Here is a 25,744-nt window from a genome sequence, read left to right as displayed (position 1 = left end):
TGCCCCTTGTCCTGTCCCTGGACACCCCTGAGAAGAGTCTGGCCCATCCTCCTGACACCCCCTGTAGATACTGATCAGCACTGATCAGATCCCCCCTCAGGCTCCTCCTCCAGCTGAGCAGCCCCAGCTCTCCCAGCCTTTCCTCCCAGGCAGATGCTCCAGCCCCTCAGCATCTCAGTGCCCTGTGCTGGACTCTCTCCAGTAGTTCCTTGTCCTTCATGAACTGGGGAGCCCAGAGCTGGACCCAGTGCTCCAGATGGGGCCTCACCAGGGCAGAACAGAGGGGGAACTTCTGCAATATAAAGGGGTCCCTCCCTTTCCCAACAACCTCCCTCTGCCATTTTCCCTGTTGTGAAGATTTTCTCACATCAAAACCATCACTCAATGTGCAGCCACATAGAACCTGCGTGTCCCTGTCACCCCCCACAAGAAAAGCAGGAAAAAAACTAGTTTGGACACAGTTTCCTATTTACCCAAAATAGAAGAGGCACAGACACAGCACCTTGGGTACAAAGGGGAACAGAAATGGATGTGGAGCTGAACTGAGATGGGAGAAACCCCTGAGAGCAAGACGCTGGGAAGGGAGAAGGTTTCAGGAGGAGGTGGGAATGCCGTGCCCCCCGCTGCCAGAAGAGGGAGATGCAGCCGGGACACGGGCTGTGGGAGTGTCCAGGCCTCCCGTAGCACCCAAACTGCTGCCAGACCTCCCCAACTCTGGTTTGGGAAAGGAGCTCAGTGCTCCTTTTCGTGTGTGTCTTCTGCTGGAAAGCTGGGTGAGTTGTAACCCAGCTCCTCTGCTCCTCCCACGAAAAACAGGGAGTGAGAGCCAAGCACAGGCCTGCTGGGCTGGTTCTGGTGTGTCCCTGACACTGGGTGGGAGCAGACAGAGCCTTGGGCTTTGTCTGGGTTGAAGGGCTCTGAGGGACCCCTGGGGATCTCCTCTACAAGAGTCACACACAGGCCAGCAGGTCTGCGGAGGCATCTCCCTCAACAGGTTTAGCCACAGCTCATTGACACACAAAAGGGTGGGAGACAAGATCCGAGACACTTGCTGCAAACCTGCCACCAGCTGGAGAGAGCTTCAGACCAAAGCTCAAGGCTTCCCCTGAGCAAAGGGGTTGATGCTGAGCCAGCCTGCAGCTCCACAGACCCAAGAGACCATCTCTCTTGACATCTACAGAGCATCAGTTGGTCTCTGGAGGTATAAAAACCACTTTCTCATGGTTGTATAAAGACTACATCACCGATGGTGTCTCCAGTGGGCTAGAAAGGCTGGCACATCACCAGCCCCTCGTGACAGAGGACACTCAGGGGCACATTTTCAGGTCAGCCAGCTCTGCCCCTCACCTGATGACCTCCAGCTCCGTGCAGCTCTCAGACTGGTCTGTTCCTTCAGGGGTGGCTTCTGCCTTCTCCTGGGAAGCCGTGTGCACCGGCGTGGTGTCAGCAGAGGACAGGGCCTCAGCCTTCTCCTGGTTGAAGGGGTTGTGGCGCTGTGTTGGGCTCCTCACAGAGCCCCTGCTGCCATTGGCCTCTGAGGCAGTGGAGGGTGGGCAGCTCAGTGTGTCCGTCAGGTCTCCATCTGCAAAGACAAGAAGGGAGAAGCAGGATTAAGGTCAGTACAGGTGTTTAGAATCAAGTGGAAATCAAGCAAAGCTGTGTGCTGGGGGCTCGGGGCACTAGGTGGTCACTGTGTTGATTGCAGTGACACCATCCTGGGCACCATCAGACCCAACTAATTAGCTTCAGAATCACTGTGGGCTCTTTGCAAGGAGGGACAGAGAGGCCAGAGCACGACCCAGTGTCACTCCAGGTTCTGCACCCACTGCAATTAAGGCAATGCCTGGAAAGAAGAGCTTGGTCACCCAGGAGCTGGATTAAGAAGAGGTAGCATCCTTGGGAAGGAACTTGAGGGGTCCTGGGCTCCTTAACAAGATGACAGCAACCTGAGGAGGCTGCTGCCCCACCCTGCTGCTTCTCCCCTGGGACAGGGTCTTAGGAAGATGCTGGCTTGGCTGGAAGGGCAGGGATGGAGCCAGCCCATGGAACAACCATCCTTAGGGAGCCAGCTGCTTTTCATCACTTGCACAAGACACACACTTGGGGGGCTGGAAGTGTGGGGGAGGGGGGGGATGTGGCATTCCCCAGGGTCCCAGGACAAGAGGCTGCACAGACAGGTCGTAGCACAACCGGCTTGTTAGTCTTCAGAGGGAAAAGGAGCAGTGGAGAAGGGCTACAGGAGTCATGCTCGGTGTTATCCATCCACAGAGTCACAGTTACAGGAAGGTTCCCCATGCCCTTCGCTTCTCCAGGAGCCCTCATTCCCAAAGCCAGCTAGAAACCCCTTGCTAGGCAGGGACAGCCCTTCTGAAGGACACCACAGCCCCAGCAGACTGACTGGGGGGGGGGGGCACAGGTTTTGAGACAGAAAATGAAACCTCTTGTAAAAAATAAGCCTAATAAAGGCAGTTTTGTGATGGCTGCTGTCAAAATGCTGCTTTGTTCCTGCTGAAACACCTGCCCCACAGCATGGAGGGTGTGAACTCATCACAGGGAGTAAATTGGGCAGATTTTTTATGTCTACATTACAGGGAAAAGAAAACCTTTAGAAGCAATTTCAGCCCAGGCTTCCAGCCTGCGTTGCCAACACGAACGCCACGTCTTTTGCCTCAACCCTGCTGGTTCCATCTAGACCAAACAATCTTTTTCCAAAACACAGAATTTTAGCTCAAAATGCATTTGCTGAAAACTGAGGAACTGCCCCAGCTCCCTAAACCTCTTGCTCTGTGTACAAACAGCAAAGAATGCACCAGTAAGGCTAACCTGGAAGGGTTGAGGATGGTTTTGCTACAGCCGAGGTTTGCTGGAACAAACCAGAGCAGCAGCAGATCCCACCAGCACCTCTTTGCAACCAGAACCTGCACACAGAGCCATGGAAGTCCCCAAATAAGAGAGGGATCTGCCCTCAGCATCCCTTGGCTTCTCCCAGCCAGCACCCACAGTTAAGTCTCTCACTGAGTGTTGAGTTTGGAAAGGTGGTTTGTAGCCTCTAAGTGTATGGTCAAGGTTCAGGGGCATATTAAACCATGTCTGTGCGTGGGGTAAGAAAGGAGATGAGAGGGAGCATGTTAGAGCCCAAGAGCAATCCACATGGAATTCAGGCAGAATTTCCCCAAATATTCAGGTGGTACTGGCCAAGGAAATCCAGACCCAAAGCTCCATCCAGCTTTTAGCTGCAAAGGAGGGAACGTGGGTGTGTTTCCTCTGGGGGTAAAGCAGAGAAGTCTCCTACGGCCGTGACGTGCAAAGGAAACACACAGGGAGTGCAAGGGGAGGAAGAAGAACAAGTTCCTCTAAAAGGAGCATGTGCTCTTCACCATCAAGGCCCGACAAAGCTGACAAGTTGGTTTTAAAAGTGGCAAAAACAAAAAAAAGTGCAGTGACCCAAACCGAGCACGTGCTAGACGTTGGGGCTTCAGAAGAGATGTTTCCATACAGGAGAGCAGGGTCCAAAGAAAACAAAACCTCCCAAATGAATCCCTGCAAAAGACCCAAAATTAAAGCAAGCAGAATCAATTCAGCTCTTTTCCAGGGCTTTCAGGAAAGCAACTGAAAGTGGATCAGTTTTTCAGTCAGCACCCTGTGTGCTTTACCCCAGAGAGGAAACCTAGAGTCAGCTGGCAGAGTCAGGCTCATTTTAGCTGCTGGTCCCTGCTTGCCAGCTGCATGGAGGGGGGAAATTCAGGGAATTTCCAGCTTTTCTTTTGTCACCTGGGATAAAGGCACCTTTAACTCAGTAATATATCTATATTATAATAATATAATATACCCAGTATATATTATAACCAGGAATATAATCTACCCAATTAACTCCACGTCTCCTGAGCGCTGGGACTGACACGTCTGGAAGACACGGAGGCACCAGCAGAGGCAGGAAAACATCTCCCTGCCCTGGGATATATTCCTGCATATACCAGGATTTGGGGAAAACTTTGCATGTCTCTCACAGGTGAGACACACAACCTTCCACCTTGGGGCATCTTTTCTGCCATTTTCTGCCTCTTACTGAATTCCATCAAGATGTGGGGATTAAAGGAGTGAACTGGGAAGCATGCAGCAAGCTTCAGGTGGCAGCAATGCAGAGAGAAAACCAAAATGTTGTAAGATGAGTGTGTCCCACCTTCCCAGTCTCTGCTGGGCATGGTCTGCATTGCTGGAAAGACATCTCCAAAATCATAATCTACAAAAATGAGGGATAAAACTCAGGATTAGAAATACAAGTAGTGGGGAGGGAGGGACAAGGGAGAACGTGAAGGGGATTTGGGGAGGGAGATGGGAGAGGAGAAAAACAAAACAATCCTCCACTGGTATCCAAAACATGTGGCAAAATAGTTAAGGGAAGATGGATGCAAATGGAAACCAGCTGCACTAATGGGTGTTCCTGTTGGATGTTTGTGTTACGGGAGCTACAACAGGACCAGCAAAGGATGAAGGCCCCATTATGTGAGCTGCTGGAAGGCTAAATCAGAAAAATGGTCGAGATCACCCAGGGCTTGTGAACCTAACCAGGGATCCCCTCTGGGAAGCAATTTAATCACTCTGTGCCTCAGTTTCCCCACTTCACATTTACCTCCCATAGATACTGTGCTGATTGACTCATTAATGTTTGCAAAGGCAGGGGTCTGATTAAAGGGAAAAACTTGTCCTCTATTCCAAAAATCTCCAGCTCCACCTACACTCCCAGGGTAGTGAGATGCTCCTGCTGAAACGATAAGCAGTGATGAGCAGTGGTTCCACAACCTCCACCACCCTGGTCCCACAACAGGGGATGGCATTTCTATATCAGCACCAAATCCCTCTGTGCATGGGGAACTGAGGCACAGATCACAGATGGCTTGTGAAGATGCTAAACCAAAATCTAGCTCAACAAATCTCCTGGATCTCTACTCCAAAACTCTCTCCTCTTGAGCATTAAGCTTCCATCCATCAGTTGGGCTGGAGAGTGTAGCCAAACCCAAGTGATGCCCCCAGTCAACAGGGACAGGCAGGAGATGTGCTGGCACCAACATGTTGGTGAAGGAACAGGAATACCAGCCCAGGGGGTGCAGCATGCACTGAAATGGCTGCTTATGCCAAACCTCTGGGGACAGAGGAGCCTTCTCCTGTGTCTGCTCCTCATGCTGTCTCCAACTTACCTGGATGCTGGAGGTTTGGCATAAGGAAGCTGCTGAAAGCAAACCCTGTCTAGTGCAGATGTCGTGGTTGACCCCAAAAAAGTGCTGTGCTTCCATGCCCTTTCCTAAAAGCATGCTAGGGCCCTTCCCCACAAGGACATGGAGGGGCTGCAGCATTCCAGCCTATCATTTGCCACTTCATTTGGTGTCTCCTCTGGTCCAGCAGCTCATCCAAAGGGAACAGAACACAGCCCTGACCACACCTATCTCCAAAGACCCACTGACCTTCACTGGATGGAGCAATGGCACTGTCATCCCATTCCAAGTTGGTGGAGGTGACTGAGTTGAAGGAGTTGAGGGACAGGCTGTCTGAGCCATGCACGGAGCTGGGCAGGCGCTCCTCAAAGTCCAGCAGATACTGAGGTTTGTAGTAATCTGGCATGTATGGGGCCAGGTCCAGGTAAGGAGCATCCTGTGGAGAAGAGAGCGTGGGGTGAGTCAGGCTGAGTCACCACACCCAGTTGTTAGCACAGCCCAAGTGACAGGGTGTCCTTGAACATCCTCTGACTGTCCCTTCCTGCCACCTTTCAGAGGAAACCAGGGGTTGGCCAGTGGCTCCAAGTGCACCTGGAGGGACACCAGCCCCTTCATCCCCACCCACCTGCCCCACAGCTGGCTTCATAAATCATATCATATCATGGGTTGGGTAGGTGGGGCCCTTAAAGATCATCTGGCTCCAACCACCCCTGCATGGGCAGGGACACCTCCCACCAGCCCAGGTTGCTCCAAGCCCCATCCAACCTGCCCTTCAACACTGCCAGGGATGGGGCAGCCACAGCTTCCCTGGGCAACCTGGGCCAGGGTCTCACCACCCTCACAGCAAAGAATCTCCTCCTCATGTCCAACCTGAATCTCCCCTCTTTCAACTTAAAACCATCTCCCCCTCATCCCATCCCTCCCTGCCCTTGTCCCAAGTCCCTCCCCAGCTTTCCTGGAGCCCCTTCAGGCACTGGAAGGTGCTCTAAGGTCTCCCTGGAGCCCTCTCTTCTCCAGACTCAACACCCCAACTCTCCCAGCCTGTCTCCAGAGCAGAGCTGCTCCAGCCCTTGGATCATCTCCGGGGCCTCCTCTGGGCTCTCTCCAGAGAGAAGGATGTGGGCTCCACATCCGTCTTGTTTTGGGGACCCCAGAACTGGTCCCAGCCCTGCAGGGGGGTCTCACCAGAGCTGAGCAGAGGGGACAATCCCCTCCCTGGCCCTGCTGGTCACACAGCCCAGGACATGGTTGGTTTCTGGGCTCCAGCACACATGGCCAGTTTCCCCACCCCTGCCTTGCTCCTCTTCTGAGCCCTGCAGAGGAATAACTGAGCAATAGGAACAAATCTTGTTGCTGAACCTCCAGAGACCCCAGCCTAGAGCCTTTCCTAAAAGCAGCAGCTGCATGTTTTCAGCTGAAGGCCTTGTTAGAAGGTACACCCTGAACCAAGCAGTGGGACTTGTGACACCCAGGACTCCCCCTGCTCCCATACCTGCTCTCCCAGAGCCAAGAGAAAGAGATAAATCACTCACCAGATCCAAGTCAAAGCGGATGAACTCCAGCCCAGACACCAGTGTTAAGAACAAAGTCAGATGATCATGGCTGCAAACCAGGGCATTCCTGCAGCATGGATAAAACAGAAGAGGTTTAGATATATGGGAAAGAGAAGAAATAACTCCAAGTGTCCTTCTGGTTTCTTGGTGGTGTGTCTCTGAGCTGCCCCATACACAGCCCCAGGGCTGTGAGCCTGCTGGTGGCCTCCTAGGGGCAGTGGCAGAGCTTAAGGGCAGGTATATGTGGCTCAGAGCAGGTGGGCATCCACTATGTGCTGGCCCTGAACTGAGCTACAGCCAGATTTCCAGGCATCCAATGGAGCTGGGTCCCTGGAGCAGACCTTGGCAGCTTCCTGGGAAATGTAGAAGAAAATAGAGGCTAGATCTGGGACTGGGGGTAAAAGCAAGTAACTAGGAGAGATGCTTGCAAGCCCTCTTAGATAGAGCAGTGTGTCCACATCTGAGGCCTTTCAACTATTCATGCAAAACCTCTGCAAAACCCACAGGGAAAGAGCAGACCCTGAACAACTGCTTGTTCCCCACTGGCAAATTAGAACTTGCTTCCAACAAGAAGGGATGCCAACCAGTGTCCAAACAAGAACCTGGGACACTCACTTGACATAATACTTGTGCAGCAGGCTCAGGTTCTCCTGGAACAGCCTCAAATAGCTCTCCAAGGAGTTTTCATTGAGGGCCAGGTACAGCCATGCCCGGCCTGAAAAGAAAGAAGCAGAGAGATTTATCTGTGGGAAAAAACCTGAGAAGCAAATCAAGCCTGGAAATAATCACAGGTCATTAAAACACTTCAGATTGTTCATTTGCATTCGTATCATTTCAGGGGAGTGACTGAGCACTGGGGACATCTGTGGGGGAAAATGTCAGTGGGAGATGAAGGTCATGATTTGAAGTGGGAATAAGAATCAGAGGCTGTGTGGTAGCTGGTTGAGAAACAGACAGAGTTGTGTCTCTGCAGAGATAGGAGCTCTGCTGGCACTTCCAGCAGGGATCAGGAGATGGGAGAGCCAGAGGGAGAATCGCTCTGAATCAGCAGAGGTACAATCTGGGATGTCACACACACCCTGGTGCAGAGACAGGTGGTGGGGGAGGCAGCTAGGAACCTCTGCTCTCAGCAGTACAGGGCTTGGGAGATGGAGGGTGTTGGGATCACCAGGCAGAGGAGGTCTCTGGGCACCGTCCGGCGTCAGAGCGGCCTCAAGGGTCCCAAACATCTACTACAGACACTTGCAGAGGGGGAGAAGCAGTGCTGGGAAAAACAACAGCTACAGGCAGACGCTGTGGGGCAAGAGAGGTGATGCCTCCCCCCTGCCAGAAGCCCTTCCCCAGGGCACAGCCCAGCTCTGGTTTCACAGCAGAAGCAGGGCTACACCTTTGACCCAACACCCTATCCTGGACACGGTGCAATTATTTCTACAGCCCGGACTCCCACCTCCTCGGTGAGCATAAGCTGGACTCAGCAGGCAGCTCCCTGCTGGCTCCCTTGGTCTGCCTGCAGCTCCAACCCTTCAACATGTATCCAGGTATTCCCAAAGTGAGGTCAGCCCCGGGAGCCAGGGCAGTGTCTGTGAATACTCACTGCGTCCCAAGTTGGTGGCCACGTGCTGAAGGACCTCGATCTGTTTGATGGCTTCACGGCGGGTGAAGTGAACAACCAGCACCCAGTAGCCTGAGGAAAGATCTTGCAGGCTGGAAGAAGGAAGCAGCCCAGAGGAAGGTTAAGCAAAGGGCTTTGTTATCTCCATCCCAATTACCACCCAGATGGCTTCCCCAGTGCTGAGGCTACAGGCCAGGCGAGGCATGGAGAGAAGCAGCCCAGCAGCCCAGGCTCCCTGCTTACCCGTAGAGCAGAGCATGGTCCAGATGTTCACAGAGTCGCTGAAGGACCTTGTCGTGGTTCCTGATGGCCGGTGTCTCATCTTCACAGGCAGCAAAGTAGCTCTGCAGCTGCAAAGAGAAGAGATGGGAGAGCTCAAACACCTTCTGCAGCCCACCGAGGGGAAGGTGGAGATGCTGACACACTCACAGCCAGCAATAAACAGTTCTTTTTAATCTCTCAGCTTGCTAAACCTCAATGTAGGTCACTTAAGGGGTGTAGCAGTTGGTTTCAAGGCAGTAAAGTCAGAGGAGAACCTTACCCACAGAGGTCTCCCCATGTTTCAGAGATATGGCAGCAGCCTGGCCATGGCTGCACAGCCAACTTGCCTGTTTGTGGAGCAGGCAGGCTGGGCTGCACAGCCCCTCCTGCCCAGCTGGCACCACAGCAGGGGGGTGCTGGTTCCCCTTCAGGGTGCAGCCCTCACAAAGCCCCTCAGAACAGAAAGAAATCAAGGCTGTGGGCTCTGTTTCTAGCTCTGCCATGGGACTGAGTCCCCTCCTCAATCTCAGAGAAACCCTGGTTGTGGAGAGAAGTTGCTTCGAGGTATAAAAGATGCTCTAAGTCGATGTCATGTGCCCTGCGCTAAATGTGTCTGAAATCAGTGCAGCTTCAGCATCCTGGGAAGAGATGGAAGACTTCTTGTTCTGGGCAGCCCAAGTGATTGCCACAATGCTGGCTACTGCTGCCAGGCAGCTGACAGCTCTTCAGGTGGGGTCTCGCAAGAGCCGAGTAAAGGAGGAGAATCCCCTCCCTGGCCCTGCTGGTCACACTGCTGGTGACACAGCCCAGGACATGGTTGGTTTCTGGGCTGCAAGTGCACACAGCTGCCCCATGCTGAGCATCTTATCTACCATCAATCCCAAGCTGTCACATAACATAGCTACCACTTTCTCAAAGCTCAGGGCAGCCCTTCACTCAGCCTCAGTTAACCTGTTCACAGCTGCCAAGTTAGCTCTGAGGCTGGTGCTGGCCCTGTGCTCTGCTGACAACTGGCTCCACGCAGCATAAATTGCTTTTCTGCTTCTGCAAAACCCACAGGAAATCCTAGAAATCCCCTTACACCCAAATCCTATATCCCTTCCCAGCCAACCCACTGGCCGCCTCCTGCTCCTTCAGCTTATTTAGGTGCCCATCTGGCACATACTTCATGTTCAGACAGGGAGGTTACTCCTCCAGGGGGCAATCTCAGCTGTACAGGACACTTTAGTTCCTCTGGCTGGTGACAAGCAAGCCTGTGTCACCTTTGTGTACATTATTTTGGTGACTTGGTATGTCTTTGCCAAACCTCACAAGGTAGATAAAAAAAACCCAAACAAACAACAAAAACAACCAAAAAGTTGACAGGAATGTTCTTGTTGAATCTGACCTGTCCCCAGAAACTGGTTTCTCCTCCTGAGTTATTGCTCAAGCCAGAGAAAGTCCTTTAGAAAAATCACCCAGTCTCCAGGTAAAAGTTATCAAAGGGACAGAGAACACTTCACAGCTCCTGGGAACCATTCCCAACAACACTCTATCCAGCTCCCAACACCCTCTTGGCTTGAAGACCTTGACTGGAGCTCTTAGGTAAGATGGGAGAGCCAGGCATGTTTCCACATGGAGCTGGTCCCAGCCCTTATGTGGGAAAGGTGATGCTGAGCTAGAATAATCACAGCCAGATTCCCTTGTCCCACCGCCCAGCACAGTTCAGCCTGTCCCTGTCCCACCTAGTCCCAAAGGTTTCCCCCTTGGGAAGGAAACACACACTAACGTTTTGCTTGCAGAGCCCCTCGTGGGGGCTCCAGGGATGCACATTCTCTTGACACCCAGACAAGACCTGAAGTGTTTCAGCTCAGCAGCTCTCATCCATTTTTGGGAGGAATCTGAGCTATTAATAGGCAGCTCAGACCCGAGCAGGGAGAAAGCCCTAAAATCCCACTATTCAAGAACTATTTCAGGAGGTACTTGCAGCCAGTGTGCTAAGCTGCAGCAAAGACACTAGAAGAAACAAAGTCATGATTTAGAGCTGTGTCCCTCAGGAGATAGATAGATAGATAGATAGATAGATAGATAGATAGATAGATAGATAGATAGATAGATAGATAGATAGATAGATAGATAGATAGATAGATAGAGCCATGGGGGATGGTCTCTGTCACCAAGAGCTGTCTGGAGCTCACTAAAATATCCCAATTTGGAGAGGATGAGGCAGGAAGCAAAGTCCCTGCCATATGGGACGTGAGCCAGGATTCAACGGCAGAAATTCCCAGCTTGTCCAAACCAGGTTGTAGCCTCTGAAGAGAGCTGGGGTACCCTTGGATGAGGAGTTTCATCCTGGGTGTTTCTGCTGCCTTGAGGAAATGCAGCTGTGGGAGGCAGCCAAGGGAGTACAAAAATAACCTGGCTCTACACAAGCTTACCCCGAAAAACAGGGAGAGATACACACAGCTTGGGGAGGTCAGCCTGGGGAGAACTTGGAGCCTGTGCTGCCAGCTGGAGGAATTCCCCATGACAGAGACTCCAAGCCCGGGCAGCAAAACAGAGGAGCAAACAGAAGTATTTCCTCTTTTTTCTTTCCTTCCTTTTCAAAAAATAATGTAGATCTTTGCTCCAGTCCTTCCTGCTGCCAGTTCACAGCTCACAACCCTCTCTGTTGCTACATGGACCAACCTGCTCCCACCATCAGAGGATGCAAACAGCCCTTGTCTCATCTCAGCACTTCCAAACATCAAGAAGCACCAAGGAATTTCTGAAAACCAGATTTCTCTTCCCTAGAAAAGCCAAATCTTCTCCCCACAAAGGTTCTGAAGGGCTTGTTCAAACCTAGGTGTTACTTGTTGCTGCTCTGCAGGGTGCACGCAGCCTCCTGCTCTGCACAGAGCAGCCACCCCTGCATTGCATCCCCTTCCTGGGGAGGCAGCTGGAAAACCTGTCCCCACAGTCATATCCAGAGCAAACCTACCCCAAAAGGCTCAAATCTGTCCCTCTGCAACATCAGGAACCAGAGGACAAGCTGGTGTGACTGTGCTTTGCTCAGAGGCACAGGGTCACAGCAGCCCCGTGCACGAGGAAATGCACACTCAGCAGTTTCAGATTTGGGTGCTCTGAGTCACATTTGAGGAGCTGTCGGTCACAGGGAAGTGCACCAAGGGCTCAGCCCTTCCCACAGGCACAAAGATGTGCCACCACATTCCCTGGATGGTGCCACATCAAGAGACAGTATCACTTCCAAGCATCCCTCCAAGCCCTGAGCAGAAGGACTTGCAGGGCTTGCTGGAGCACAAGCCCCAAAAAGACTGTGCAGGAGAACCCTCACTGAGCCACCACGTGTCCAGGGAGGAAACAAGCCAGAACAAGCCTTGGAATCTCCTGGGTTGAGTCATCCCTGCAGTGAGGGTGGCAAAGGGCTGTGAGTTGCAAAAGCTGATGGGGAGGTGTTCTCAGCTTGGGAAGAAGGGTGAAGACACACATGGAGGAGAGGTGCAATGAAACAGCTTTCCCAGTTGGAGAACAGGACCCAGTTACATAACTTCCCAAAGGGCCACTGGTCTGCTCCAAGATGCACCCAGCTGAAAATTCATAGGAATGATGACCACAAGCATCTTAGGGCAGAGGAACTGACCATGGATGGTCCCAGCACAGGCAGGAATGATGTGGCACTGCCCAGGCATTTACCTGGAGTGTTTCTTTCTCTCCTGTAAATGGCTACACAGCGCAAATGAATAATTTGAACCCAACCTCTCCCAAAACACGTGGCAGATGGACCTGTCTGGGAGGTGGTGACCAAACTTGATGACACATCCACAAAGCAGCTCCCTGACATTCCTGGGCAGAGAGCTGGGGAAAATCAGGAAGGAGGTAAGTGATCCAGTTAAAAACCATTACCTGAATGTGACTCCAGTCACCTCTGGCTTTTTCAGACAGATGCTTTTGCCTGCATCTCCTCTGCACTCCAGCACCAGAAGGAAGGGTTGGAGGCTGGCAAAGGCCTCCAGCCCTGACCCGGGGCTATTTATAGACATTCCTGTGGCCAAAATAAGTGCTGTGGGCATGCAGGAGGCATCCCCACCCTGCACCGGGACCCAGCACTGGTGTTGCAACAGTGTGGGACACAACCTGCCGGGGTGAACTGGTTACAATCACCCAAACGCTCCAGGCTGGGGAGTTCAACACACTTGAGAAGCAGAGCAGGTGTTCATCCAAAAAGGACACAAAGATGGTTCACACCGGGGGGGAGGACACAGGGTCTGCACTCTGAACAACTCCACATCATCCCCACTGAAGAGAGGGTGGATTTAATTGTGTTTATCAATCAGGAGTTAATTTTTTTCGCAGTGATACACCACACCCTGCTCTGGCACACAGCTGAAGGGATATTCCTCGCACAATTTTACAGCCTATAAATTGCACCAGTTCTCAGGGAGTGTGAAGCTCTCCAGGCTCATTTGCAGAGCTGCTGTGTTGCAAGAGATGCCAAAAAAACAATGGGGCAGGCACGCTTTAAAGTCCATTCTCCAAATCTAATGATTCTTGTGGTGCTCCTTTGAAATATCTCCAGTATTTTCACAATCTTCTTGAAATACTGAATTCCAGTCTCCTGACCAGCTCACAGATGGCCACAACCCAGCCAAGCTCCCACCTCCCCTCCACAAATCCATCCCACAAATGTTGCAGCAGCAGCTTCCAACACCAAGTTCATTTCCCTTGTTCTGCTTAGTACTTCCCTGGCAGGATAAACAACGGTGGAAGAAAAGCAAAGTAAAAAGCCCTTGCATTCCACCAGCTCCCCAGCCACGGTGCTTGGTGCATGGAAAAGGAGAGAGGCACTTGGAAGCCCATTTTCCCACCCCAAGCACACGGACTGTGCAGGGGTTTCCTCAGCTGCAGGAACACAGAACAAAAGCAGCACCAGGAAGCAGCAGGTGGACAGCCCAAACCTAACAGAACCATAGAATCATCATGGAATTGTTTGGGTTGGAGGGACTTTAAAGATCATCCAGTCCCAACCCCCCTGCATGGGCAGGGACACCTCCCACCAGCCCAGGCTGCTCCAAGCCCCATCCAACCTGCCCTTCAACACTGCCAGGGATGGGGCAGCCACAGCTTCCCTGGGCAACCTGGGCCAGGGTCTCCCCACCCTCACAGCAAAGAATTCTTCCTAAGATCCAATCTCAATTTCTCTTTCAGTTTTAATCCATTCCCCCTCATCCCATCCCTCCCTGCCCTTGTCCCAAGTCCCTCCCCAGCTTTCCTGGAGCCCCTTCAGGCACTGGAAGGTGCTCTAAGGTCTCCCTGGAGCCTTCTCTTCTCCAGGCTGAACACCCCAACTCTCCCAGCCTGTCTTCAGAAACAGCAGCAGCCTTTTTTCTGCCTCAGTTCCTGCCCTCTCACGATCTCCTCCAGCAGCTGGAAAGACCAGGCTATCAAGTAAGTGGCTTTCTTTGAGGGGAGTACTTCATGAGCCATTCAGGCAGGCAGCTGGAGATGCAAACCCTTTGCTAGACCCAAACCCCTTCCCAAACCTGCTCCCAGCATCTGATTTTCTATCACACTGCACGACTGGACACGGACAGTGGCACGTCACCCACCAGACTGCACAGCCATAAACCCTCTGCAGCAGGAGCAAACCCCGACAGGTTCCTGTAAATGTAGCTTGCAAAGCTGACTAATATCATTATTTAAAAAATGCTGATGAAGAAGCCAGCTCTAGGTCACTCTGTCCAGGGCTGCACTTAGAGCTCAGCACCCTAAGGAGCAAGGCTGGAGCTCCAGAGAGCACCTAAAAAAGGTGGCAAGAGCCTGACTTTGTCCCAGGCAGTTGATGACAGCTCAATCCCAAGGGAAGACAATGGGAAGGAACAGAACAGACACATCAGAGGAGAGATAAGCAACCAGCACTGTTGTGTCTGCTGGGGGAGCACAGACACTGAAAGGCAAATGGATCAAGAGGAGGCTGGAAATGTCCAGTTGTCCATACCACCCATAAAAGCAGGATGAATTTGAATGCAGGACTGTTAATTTCTTGTGCACTTGTACAACACAAAGCCCTGAAACTTCAGCTCTGGCAGGATTGTTTGGAGGTTTCAGAGATGACTGGACTCATTATTTCTTACAAGAAGCTCCCAAACCAGCACTGGCCTCAGTGCCCAGCTTCCTGCACTCACCTGGGTCTTAGAATCATGGAATCATAGAAAAGGTTGAAAAAGCCCTCTAAGTCCAACCACCAATCCAACACACCGTGCCCACTAAACCATGTCCCTGAAGTGTCCACATGTTTTTTTGAACACTCCAGCTTATGGTGACTCCACCACCTCTCTGGGCAGCCTGTGCCAGGGCCTGACCACAGTGAAAAAATTCTCCCAAGATCCAACCTAAACCTCCCCTGGTGCAACTTGAGGTCATTTCCTCTTGTCCCATCCCTTGTTCCTGGGGAGCAGAGCCCGACCCCCCTGGCTCCAACCTCCTCTCAGGCAGCTGCAGAGCCAGCAGGTCTCCCCTCACCTCCTGGTCTCCAGGCTGGACACCCCCAGCTCCCTCAGCTGCTCCTGCTCAGACTTGTGCTCCAGCCCCTTCCCCAGCTCCCTTGCCCTTCCCTGGACACGCTCCAGCCCCTCCATGTCCTTCTTGTCCTGAGGGGCCCAGAACTGACCCCAGGATTTGAGGTGCAGCCTCAGCAGTGCCCAGCACAGGGAAAAGATTTGTGGCTTTCCTGATGAAATCCACTGGCACATTGAAAGCACCACAAGTGGTGTTGGAGCAGACTGAAGAGAAACAGAACGTGCTTGTGATGTGCAGAGACAGGCGCCTGAAACAGGTGAAGCTGAAACCCACAGCAAAGATGCTTCCTGGCTGGAAACACAGAGCCTGGAGTCACTTGTAGTCAAGCACCAGCAACACTGTCACCTCCTGGGACACACAGTGTCGTCAGCTCTCATCCCCAAGGCTTTTCCAGGGCTTTCCTCCCTTATTTCTGAGCAGCAAGCCTTGCAGCAGGCTGGGCCTGTGTGTGGCTCAGCCAAGGACAGGATTCTTTAGTCAGCAGTGACACCTTGCACATCACAGGGAGCATCCCCTTCCTCTGCCATAGCTGTGGAACAGGGTCCCTGTGCTCACAGGAGGCAGATGGAAAGCTCCCACACTCAGCACAATCAAAAAAACCGATCTCATAGGAAGAAAAAAAAAAACATCTGGGTGGTAAATGCACCAAATGCACCAAAACAAGCAAGGGTGCCTGTGCCCTGCAACTCTTGGGAACCCTGCTGGCTTTGTCTCCCTCCCCAGCAACCAAAACCTCTTGCCCCCACTTATTTCAGTTTCTCTTCTTGGACCAGGACACCAGAAGCAGGGAAAGTTGAAATCACTCAACAGCAGCTGAGGTTGTGCAACCAGAGGCAGAGGCTCTGAGGTGCTGCTTCAGCTCCTTGCACAAAACCCACGGCCAAAATCCAGCCTTCTAAACCAACTGCTCTCCCTGTGAACGCCTTGTGTTAGGGGTAGGAGAACAAATGGCATTTTTTTCCTCCCCAGAAGGCTCTCATAACCCTGTCCACCAACAGGGTTATGAGCTGGTTTTCAGAAACACCTCCTCTGGGTGTAAAGAGACAACATCAGCTTAGGAACCCATAGAATCCAATCCTTTTGCAGATGATGAACCTCAAATCATCACCAGACCTGTGTCACAGAAGAATAGAGTAGGGGGGAGTTAGAAGGGACCTCTGGAGATCATCCAGTCCAACCCCTGCCAGAGCAGGGTCACCTACAGGAGATCCCACAGGAACACATCCAGGTGGGTTTGGAGTATCTCCAGAGAAGGAGACTCCACAGCTTCTCTGGACAGCCTGTCCCAGGGCTCTATTATCCTCAGAGGAAAGAAGTTCTTCCCTAGGTACTGAGCTAAATGTAAGGAAAAATCAGGATGTGACACAAAAAAGTATGAGGATGTGGCATTAGGAATCTTGAAAGAGAGAAACCTTGAAATGCCCAAGTGAGCTGCCCTCTCAGAAGAACCACACAAGGCTTTGTGGGGCAAAGCCCTTAGAGGACCAACAAAACAGGCAGTGTGGGTGCAAGCACTTGTAGACTTCTTAAAAGCACCTGAGTGACCCTTGGTGGCTTCATGGCCAACTTATGAGCTCCACAAGAGTGCTGCTAGCTTCAGCCACAGGCTGCTGGTGGTCCTGTGCTCCAGTGGCTGGCAGCTCTGGCCCAGGGGCAGGCCAGGACTGCCACAGGAGTGATGTCAGCCCCTGCTGCCAGCTCCCCAGGGCAACAGGGGATGTGGCCTGGAGCAAACACCAGTGAGAGGAAATACCCTGAAGAGATAAACACCCCTGTGGTCCCTGAGCCAGCGAGGTGTCTCTCAACAGGAAGCAGAAGGCAAGTCATCAATTGGCTATTTTCACATCTCCACAGCATCACAGCAGCTGGGCTGAATAAATCCACCCAGCTGGAGATGAGCACGTTCCCTACATGATTTCAGGAGGGATGCTCTACTCCAGTGCTACCTGCTCCTCTCCAGGACATGGGCATTAAAGCCACTGCCAAATCTACTCTCCCTCACCATGCAGAAGCAGAGACAGGGAGCCTGGGGGACTGCAAAGGCATTTCAGTGATACAGGGCTGAAAATGTGATCTGGAGACAAGCAGAAAAGGCAGCAGCATTAATTGACTGTGAGGGAAGTGGAAACCCTCCCAAAGTCATGCATAAACCAAGCAGAGCCAGAGCTTTTGGCTAGAACTCCTGCAACATCAGCAAAAACCATCGCTCCACCTGATTGACATGCACCAAGGATCAGCTGCTCTGGAGTTCATGGGAATGGGTGTCCTTCAAAGCCAGTAGGGAAAGCCTGAAAAACAGGAGAGCCCCAAAATCTGGGATTCTGACCTCTTCCATGATTTTACACTTAGATCCTGGAATTGCCAACAATGAGCTTTGTTTAAGGACTTTGCATTTTCACCACCTAAACACAGGCAGGACAGGAAGAAATCTCTCCATAACCCCCTCCATTGTCCAGGAGGGCATGGAAATCCAACAAGAGAAAACAAAACATCTAAGCTCCCAAGACCAGGTCACCTGTGACAGCTTCTAGCTACCAGGAGATGGCTGGCCAGGGATGGATATGAAGCTGTTGGTGTTTCTAGTGTGCTAATCACAGCAAGAGCTCAGCTGGGAGGCACCAGGAGGCAGCTCCCATCCCACTGCTGCCACGTGCAGCAACATCTCCTAGAAGAAAACAAGCACTTGAGTGAACAAGGGTCTGCACCCTACTGGGAGAGGAGGCACAGGAAGGGACGAATTCACACTGAGCCATAACATGCTCATCTCCAGCCTTCTGCCTCAATAAAGCCTTAATTCTTAAAAAAAAAAAAAAAAAAAAAAAAAGGGTTAGGCATCAATTTGCATGGTAGTTTGTGCTGGAGCACAAGGCTCTTAGCAGAACGCAGAGTGAGGGAGCACTGGATGGGAAAGGGGAAAAGAAATGGTCACAAGACAGAGGCAACAAGCTCCTCAGCATCACACTGTCCATGTAACCAGAGCAGAAGGCACTGCCCTCTGAATTAATGTATATATCCCAGGGAGGGCAAGCTGGAGGTGGGACATCACTACCACATTCACAATGCCCTTGGATGTGTGCTGGAATTGAAGCAAGGACCCAACTCACTACTGCTGAGCTCTCCCAAACTCTCCTGACATCCTGTCCCCCTTGACATCTCTCCAGCTGCAGAAGAAAATGTATTTGGTGTCTAAATTAGATGTTCTGCCTCTCTCTCTGCAGCTGAGGCCTGATCTCCCACTTCTGCAGTGTGAGCTACAGTTGAGCTCTGAAACAGGGTGAAGGATGTGAACAGTCCAGATCTGGCACTTGGGAAACCCACAGGTTTATAATTACCCTCTCCAAGCAGGTTTGCATCCCTGCCTTTTCTAGCTGTGCTCTATTCCTCATATATTCCTAGGAAAATAAGAAAGTCCTGTTCACTGAGGCTGGAGGGATTTGCTTGAATTGAAGCTTTTTTTTTTCCTGTTGATGGGTACAGAATTTACACACTTGCTTGTGCTCTGAGCTGCCACTCCTCAAATTCAGAAGTACCCTGGAGAAAGTCAAGTCACAGCCCAGTAAAGCCACAACCACAGGTCTCAGTGGCACAAACCCTGCCCAGGGCTGTGCTGCTGCTTGTTGCCTTCCCCATCTGAGGCAGAGGAAAGCTGAGGAAAAGCTGGATGGTTTTCCCTGGGCCACTCTTGTGAAAATAAGGCACTTATTTCTGCTTCTGCTCCTCAGAACTTGACATCATAACCAGGTACCTCAGCCTTCTGTAGTGATTTGTTCCAGTTTACCCAGTCTCAAAGTGGGGTTTAGTCCTGGCTGTCTTCTAAAATAAGGCCTGACCTGCAGCCCACAGAATGCTGAGAGCCCACAAACTCCTCCTTGGGTCTGAAGCTGAGAAAGTAAAACCTATCATCACCTGGCCAAAAAGCAGTGTGGGGAGGTGTGTGTGTCTCACCACCACCACATCCAAACCCCCTGCTCTACAACTCAAACCTGCAACAGCAGCAAAAGGAAGGAGCAAGCAACCTACACAGCTAGGAAGCTTCTGAAATCAGAGGTGAGATACTCCAAAAACTCCTCCACACTCCATGACACAATCCCAGCAACAAGGAGTTACTCAAGATGGACCCAGAGGTAAGGAGAGGAGGACGAAGGAGAACAGGATTTCCCAGGGTGTGGGAAGGGTGTAGCTGCTCCCCTAACCTATTACCTTACTCTTCCCACTCACACAGAGGAAAAAAAAAAAAAGAATTATCAGGGATTTGAGGGCTGGAGTCAGTCAGGGAACCACTGGGAAAAATCAGCAGCTCCATAGCTGAAGGGGAGCGATGTCCCTGAGGACGGAGAACTGCAACCCAGGGGTGAAAAGCAGGGATGTGCCTTTCACCACGTGGTTGAGTTTGGTTTCTCTGGGATGGCATAAATAAACCTGTCAGCCTGAAGCCTCACGTAGATTCCTACATTTCCCTGAGCTGCTTCCCAGCTCTGAACTGAACAGGGAGAGCAAAAGGGGCAGCACTGAAAAATCCCCAAGTCCTTCTTCACCATCGGACCAAGACAGGAGCTGACAGGGACTGAGGCAGGTCTAGGCAGAGCTGTGTTGGCAGAGCTGTGGTTGAGGGGGACAGTTCAAGTTCAGTAATAGTTAAAAATAAGCACCACGTTGATTTAAAAGCATTTCCAACACGGATCCCCAAGGATTTCCTGAATGCAAACAAATTATGTCCAACAAATCCTGTGTGGGAAGTTAGTACATCCTCATACATGTGAGGAAACTGAGGCAGAAGATTGTAACAGAGCTTGGAGCAGGCTGGACATCTGCTGACTTCCAGGTAGATAAAAGATTATCCTTAATTTTTAGAGGAAAGAAAGGTGAGAGACCAGAAGACAGGGTCACCCATGGAAGAAAAGAGAAAGGCTGGGAGAGGTTTGCACATCCATTCTACAATTCCAGAGGCAACATCAGGCCATCCATTCCTTAGTAGTGCCAGGAATTCACTTGTGACGGTCTTTGCAGAACAGTTTTTCATGGATGAATCTGTGTCAGGACACATTGCAGATCACAGGAGAACTCCTATTCCATAAGGCTGCAGAAACCTAACAACTGGAGATACATCCACAGGTCCAGAAAGCCTACTTCCCTCCAAAATCTGGGATTAAAACAAACAAGACTCCCTCCACCTTCTCAGAGTGAGCCTGTATTTTCTCTCCGAGATGGCTGGAGCTCACATGTGGACCAGGCAGAACATGTGACTCAACCCAAAACTTCCAGCGTGCCCTTGCAACTCCCTCCTCCCCAAACAGACTCCAGCGTCCTGGTCCCCTTTGTGCCAGCATGTAGATGCTCCCCACCAAAGGAATAGCCTTTAGGAAACACTCTCACCAGCAGCAGATGCCAAGGGGCAAGGAGAAGGACAAGGTGAGGGATGAGGAAAGACGGGACACGTCTTCAGAGCCCTTATTTTGAGGGCTCAGACCAGGGCACAGCCAACCCACAGCATATGCCTGGCTGGAGAGAGGACCTCTGGAAAGAGGTTTTCATGCTGGACTCATCCAGGTGCCCCCCACTGAATAGCCCAAGGAAAAGGGATCTCCTCCTGGGCCCTGCCAGTCCTGTCTGGAAGAAGAAACCCTTTGAAAAGGGGGAACCCAAAATATCCCAACCAGCAGAGACAGAGGTCCCTGGGGGTGACCCTGGCTACGTCCCTTTGGCAGGGTTTGCCAGGGGGTCCCCAAACCCTCACAGAGGAACACCTGAAGGTGTCCCCTACCTCTGGCAGAGGGGCCGGCAGGGTGTCCTTGGCCCCACAGTCACGTCCCAGAGCCCCCTCATGTCTCTGGGGTGTTTCCAGCCCCTCTGGGGGGGGGGTGTCCCTACGGACCATCCCCTCAGTCCCACATCTCTGGCGGGGTGCGTGTCCAGGTGACCCCCAGCAGTGCCCAGGGACACAGCAGCAGCACAGGGGGTCCCCAGGCCCGCAAGCCCTGCCGGGGGAGGTCCCGGGCCTCCACCAGAGATGCGGGGTCACCCGGGCCCGCCCCGGCCCCACACCAGGCCCCGCCACCCACCTTCTTGACGGAGAGGGAGATGTTCTCCAGGATGCGGTCCTTCACCTCGGCCGGCTCCATAGCCCCGCCGCCAGCTCCCCCGGCCGCCGCCGCCCGCCGCGCCCGCCCGCCCGAGCCCGAGTGCCGGCCGGCCCGCCGGGCCCGCCCGCCGCCCGCCGCCTCCGTCCTGCCGCCTGCCCCGGCCCGGCCCCGGCCCGGCCCGGCCCCGCCCCGGCCCGGCCGCCCCCGCCGGCCCTCAGCGCGCCATGGCCGCAGCGGGGCCCCCGCCCCGGGCGCGGGGACGAGCGGGGCCCCGCGGGGAGAAGCGACAGAGGAGCGGGCCCGGGCCGCGCTCGTGACGGCGCCGCGCCCCGCCAGGAACTGAGGTCAGGCGGGCGGGGCGGGAGCGGCCCCGGCACCAGCACCGCCCCCGGCACCGGCACCAGCACCAGCACCAGCACCGCCCCCGGCACCGGCACCGCCCCCAGCCCCGGCCCCGGCCCCGGCCCCGGCCCCGGCCCCGGCCCCGGCACCAGCACCGCCCCCTGCACCGGCACCGGCACCAGCACCGGCACCGGCACCGGCACCGGGCCCGGCGGCGCCTGGCAGGCCTGGGGAGAGGCGGGGGGGGAGATGGCGGAGGGTCCCTCACAGAGGGTCCCTCACAGGGGGTCCCTCGCGGCCCTGGGCTCGATGAGGGATGCGAGGGGAGGGGGCGGTGGGTGCCTGGGCTTGGTGAGGGGAGATGGTGGGGAGAGTGAGGGGAGGTGGTGTGAGGTGGCGGTGGGGAGAGTGAGGGGTTGGACTAGATGATCTTTCGAGGTCCCTTCCAACCCCTAGGACTGTGTGAGCGAGGGGACGAGATGGGGGGTGGCGGTGGGGACAGTGAGGGTCGTGACGGGGGTGGCCGTGGGCCCGTCCTGGCGCTGGGCTGGACGAGGGAAGGTGCAGGGAAGTGGCGCTGTGCACATGGGGGGGTGTGGGGGGAGCTGGTGTCGGGACCCCCGTGATGGGAGATGGTGTTGGGTCCTTTCCAGCCCGGGGTTCAGGGAGGGGATGAGGGGAGATGTCACTGGGTCCCTCAGAGCCCCCTCGGGACACGAGGACAGCGCTGGGAGGACACGCAGAGGCCCAGCCGGCCCCAGCGTGGGGACACCCCTGAGGCGGCCACCAGACCCCCAGCCAGGCTCTGCCTGCAGCTTTGCTGCACTCCAGGCTGCTGGCAGGGGCTGCCTCCAAGGGAAGAGGGACGCTCCACGGTGTGAGGGAAAAACGAGGGGATCCGCAAGGCATCCCACCACCCAGGCTTCAGCAACCCCCCAGATCCCTGCGGGGATCAGCCTCTCCGGTTCGTGTGCTCTGGTCATGTGGCAATTTGGGACCAAAAATGGCCCAGGCCCAAACCTCCACCAGAGGAAAAATATCCTTAAAACCCCAAATCTAAGCCCCACTCACCATCACAGGACAGAGCTAGGACTTGGTGCAAAGGCTGAATGGTGGAGGGGGTTAAAAAAAAAAAGAAGATAAAATTAATAATAAACCCTCCTCCTGACATTCAGGTGAAAGGCCCTGATGGTGGGGCTGTCCCTCAGGGCTGGCTTATTGTCCTTGCAACATTCAACCCTGACTACTGAAAATGGAACTGAAAGTAAAAGCAATTTAAAAAGCAAAAGCCAGCAGCTCTTGGGAGCATTCTCAGCACCATTCCCACCCCTTCCTCTGTAAAGAACCTGCTGGCAGGGAAGGAAAGGGTTGAGCAGAGAAAGACTCTGATGGAGACAACACACCAGGCTGAGCCTGCTCTTTCCCTGCAGTCACAGAACAGCCCAGCCAGTTTAGCAGCTTTGGAAACTATGGATGAAACTCCCAGGGAAGGGAAGAGAGTGCAGCTGATTAACGCTTGAGTTAAAACCCAGCCAAACCATTAAATTCCTCATTTCTCAGCTCCCCACCAGCAGCTGGATGAGCAGAAGTGTTGCATGGAGTGAGATCCCAACATGGATCGGTGCGTGTCTCAGCACCTGGGGAAGAAGATCAACCTCTCCTGCTGAATTGGGAGGTGATTAGAGGGAGATAACCCCACTAAAATGTGCACACAGCTGCTTAGCAGCAGTCCAGAGCTGCAAACATTTAAGCCTCATCCCTAACAAGTCACTGAAGAGACCAGCAAGCTGTTGTCAGCCCCTTCTAAAAGAAGCCCAAGAGATCCTACACACCAGTTTCTTCTTTACTGGTGAATTTTAGGGTTTAAAGCCTGCTCAGGGCATAAAGAAAACAGGCTGTGCAGCACCAGCCAGCAGGCCAGGACCTCCGTGTTCTTCAGTGCTCTGGAGGAACTACATGCAGCACAGTGTGTGCCCCTGTGCCATCCCACACTGCAGGAGGCTTCTGGGCTCCTACACTTTTCCTAGATGTTTTGAATGCACCAAGTCTGTTTTACTCCAAGTAAAACGAGTTGGTTGTAATCCCTTAGAGCACCCAAGGCTTAAGTAGGGATTCACATGGAAAATTCTCTGCTCCCAGCATTTGAAGTCAGCTCCCTTTTCCCTGGACAAGCTCAGGAGGCACCACCCCACTCCCACCACACGATCATCTGCTTCCAACCCTTCTGAGAGATTTTTAACTCTTTGCTCAGTATTTACAGCCTGAGTTTAGCATGAAGAACATTGCTCACAAACAGAGGAGCTATGAGATGCTTTTCATAAGAGGACAGGGTGAGTCACTGAGGTGTATCTGATCTCCTGCAGCCACGTGTGCCATCCTCCTGGGACACAAACCTTACCAAGCACTGCAGTCCTAGGGCACCTCAGTAACGTTGCCATAAGGAAATTAAAGAGACACAAGAAACATTTCAGGAGGTAGCAGTATAGATTTAGGCAAGGAAAAAAATCAGTATCGGGGAAAACACAGAATAAACCACAGGCTTATCAGGGTAAGTAACCAGGGAGCCCTGCATCTCATGACCAACACGCAGCCCTGGGAGCACATCTCTGTTTCCACAAGCAGGCACAAGTGTTTTGATTTTAAAAGGCTTCCCATTTTCATTTGTTAACAAAGGGACTGAGAACTGGACACGCCTTTGGCAGCTGCTGTTGGGAGGGATTTCACCCTTGCCTGGGTGACTCAATGCTTTTATTTACAATCATGACAGTACCTTGTAATTAGGAAGGTTGTTGTCAGAGACAATTATGTCATAGTGGAATGATGACACTTCTGAGGGGGATCCTTTGCCCCCACTGTGCCCCTGGGGAAAAAAGAGGTAGAGCAGATAATCAACCTGAGACCAGAGTGAATCAAAAGCCAGGCTGCCCTGCAGAATTTCCCAAATCCCATTCTGGTGACAAACCTGCCCAAAAAGTGGTTCACTTGGCAGAGCAACACCAGGCATGTGCTACAACCACGGGACTGCAGGGAAGGGAGGCAGTGGACCTGAGTGAGTGTCACTGCAGAATTTATGAGGGCTCAGTCATGTGTCTTCTGTTGACCATTCTCTGAATTATTCTGGTGCAGGAAGTGCTATGATGCAATGCTCACTCACCTCCCTGCATCCAGCTACTACTCTCAAGGCAGCTTCTGCACGCTCATGACTACTCAGAAAACTCTTCATCAGCCATTTTTAAAGTAGACCTCTGGGGGAGTCCCTTGTCCTACTCCTGAACTGTCTATAAAGGATTACTAAGGGAAGAGCACCAACTTGCAGTAAGCTTTACATTGATTACACAGGGTCTGAACCTCTCTTAGCCAAAAAAGAGGCAGCAGATTTCAAAGTGCTGCAGATTTAAGTGCTAATGCCCCAACTCAGACAGATGGGGACAATCCCAAACGTGAACAAGCTGTAACTGTGTTTAATTTGCACTTGCCCACAGAACCAAAAGAAGACCATCTCCAAAAAGCAGAATGGACAAAGACCAAGCACTCCAAATAGTTTTCAATTAGAGCATTTAGTGCTTAAATCACCTCCTAGCTCTTCTGCTGGGATTTATTCCTATTTCTAATCACAACCAACATTTTGCCCAATGTATGAACAGTGCCATAGCAGCCCAGATGTTAAAACCTTCCCCTTTCTCACCCCAAGACCAGAAGTCAAAATGTAGTTTTCCTAATTAATACCCACCTTAATTACATGACTTGGCTGTAATAGTGACATCAGTCTCACAGGCAGAGCTCTGAACACGTGAGGAGGAAACCACTGGCCAAGAAGTGCTTTGTCACAGCATCTGATTCATAACCCTGGTGCTGGAGTGTCTCTGCTTAGCTGGCACTAACCCATACTGCCCTCTGGATAGCTGAGCTTCAAAATGGTCAAAAACTCAGTGCTTGTCTCAAGGAAAATTCATGTGTCTCAAGCTATGAAAAAGGAATCACTGCTCCATGAGACCAATGCTCCTTTGCAGGGTTAGCTGAGTCTGCCACAAGTTTCAGAGGAGGAAGATCCTTTATTCCCCCTCTCCAAAACCTGCTCTAGGACACAACACTAAGAGGATGGGACTTGAAAAATGATCATGAGCGTCCCAG

The 25,744-nt window shown here is 52.6% G+C and overlaps 1 protein-coding gene across 2 annotated transcripts in view; it reads right to left on the bottom strand.

Annotated features, from left to right (window-relative positions):
• The window catches only part of PLEKHM2 (pleckstrin homology and RUN domain containing M2), a 28,654-nt gene extending 7,069 nt beyond the window's left edge, over positions 1-21,585 (bottom strand). Inside the window, exons 1-8 of one of the 2 annotated variants that reach the window (XM_051637363.1) lie at positions 21,251-21,362; positions 8,619-8,725; positions 8,358-8,467; positions 7,379-7,478; positions 6,743-6,830; positions 5,460-5,646; positions 4,181-4,240; positions 1,348-1,582 (exon numbers count right to left, since the gene is read on the bottom strand). In XM_051637363.1, the coding sequence (XP_051493323.1) occupies positions 1,348-1,582; positions 4,181-4,240; positions 5,460-5,646; positions 6,743-6,830; positions 7,379-7,478; positions 8,358-8,467; positions 8,619-8,725; positions 21,251-21,310 (947 nt within the window). In that variant the 5' untranslated portion in view covers positions 21,311-21,362. Of the gene's footprint in view, positions 1-1,347; positions 1,583-4,180; positions 4,241-5,459; positions 5,647-6,742; positions 6,831-7,378; positions 7,479-8,357; positions 8,468-8,618; positions 8,726-21,250 lie in introns of both variants that reach the window. The other variant, XM_051637364.1, reaches the window with a different exon arrangement.
• Positions 21,586-25,744: the final 4,159 nt, after the last annotated feature.

This window comes from Apus apus, chromosome 20 (genome assembly GCF_020740795.1).
Source record: "Apus apus isolate bApuApu2 chromosome 20, bApuApu2.pri.cur, whole genome shotgun sequence".
NCBI lineage: Eukaryota > Metazoa > Chordata > Aves > Apodiformes > Apodidae > Apus > Apus apus.
The sequence above is the reverse complement of the archived record's forward strand: the minus strand, read 5'-3'. Positions and strand labels throughout refer to the sequence as shown.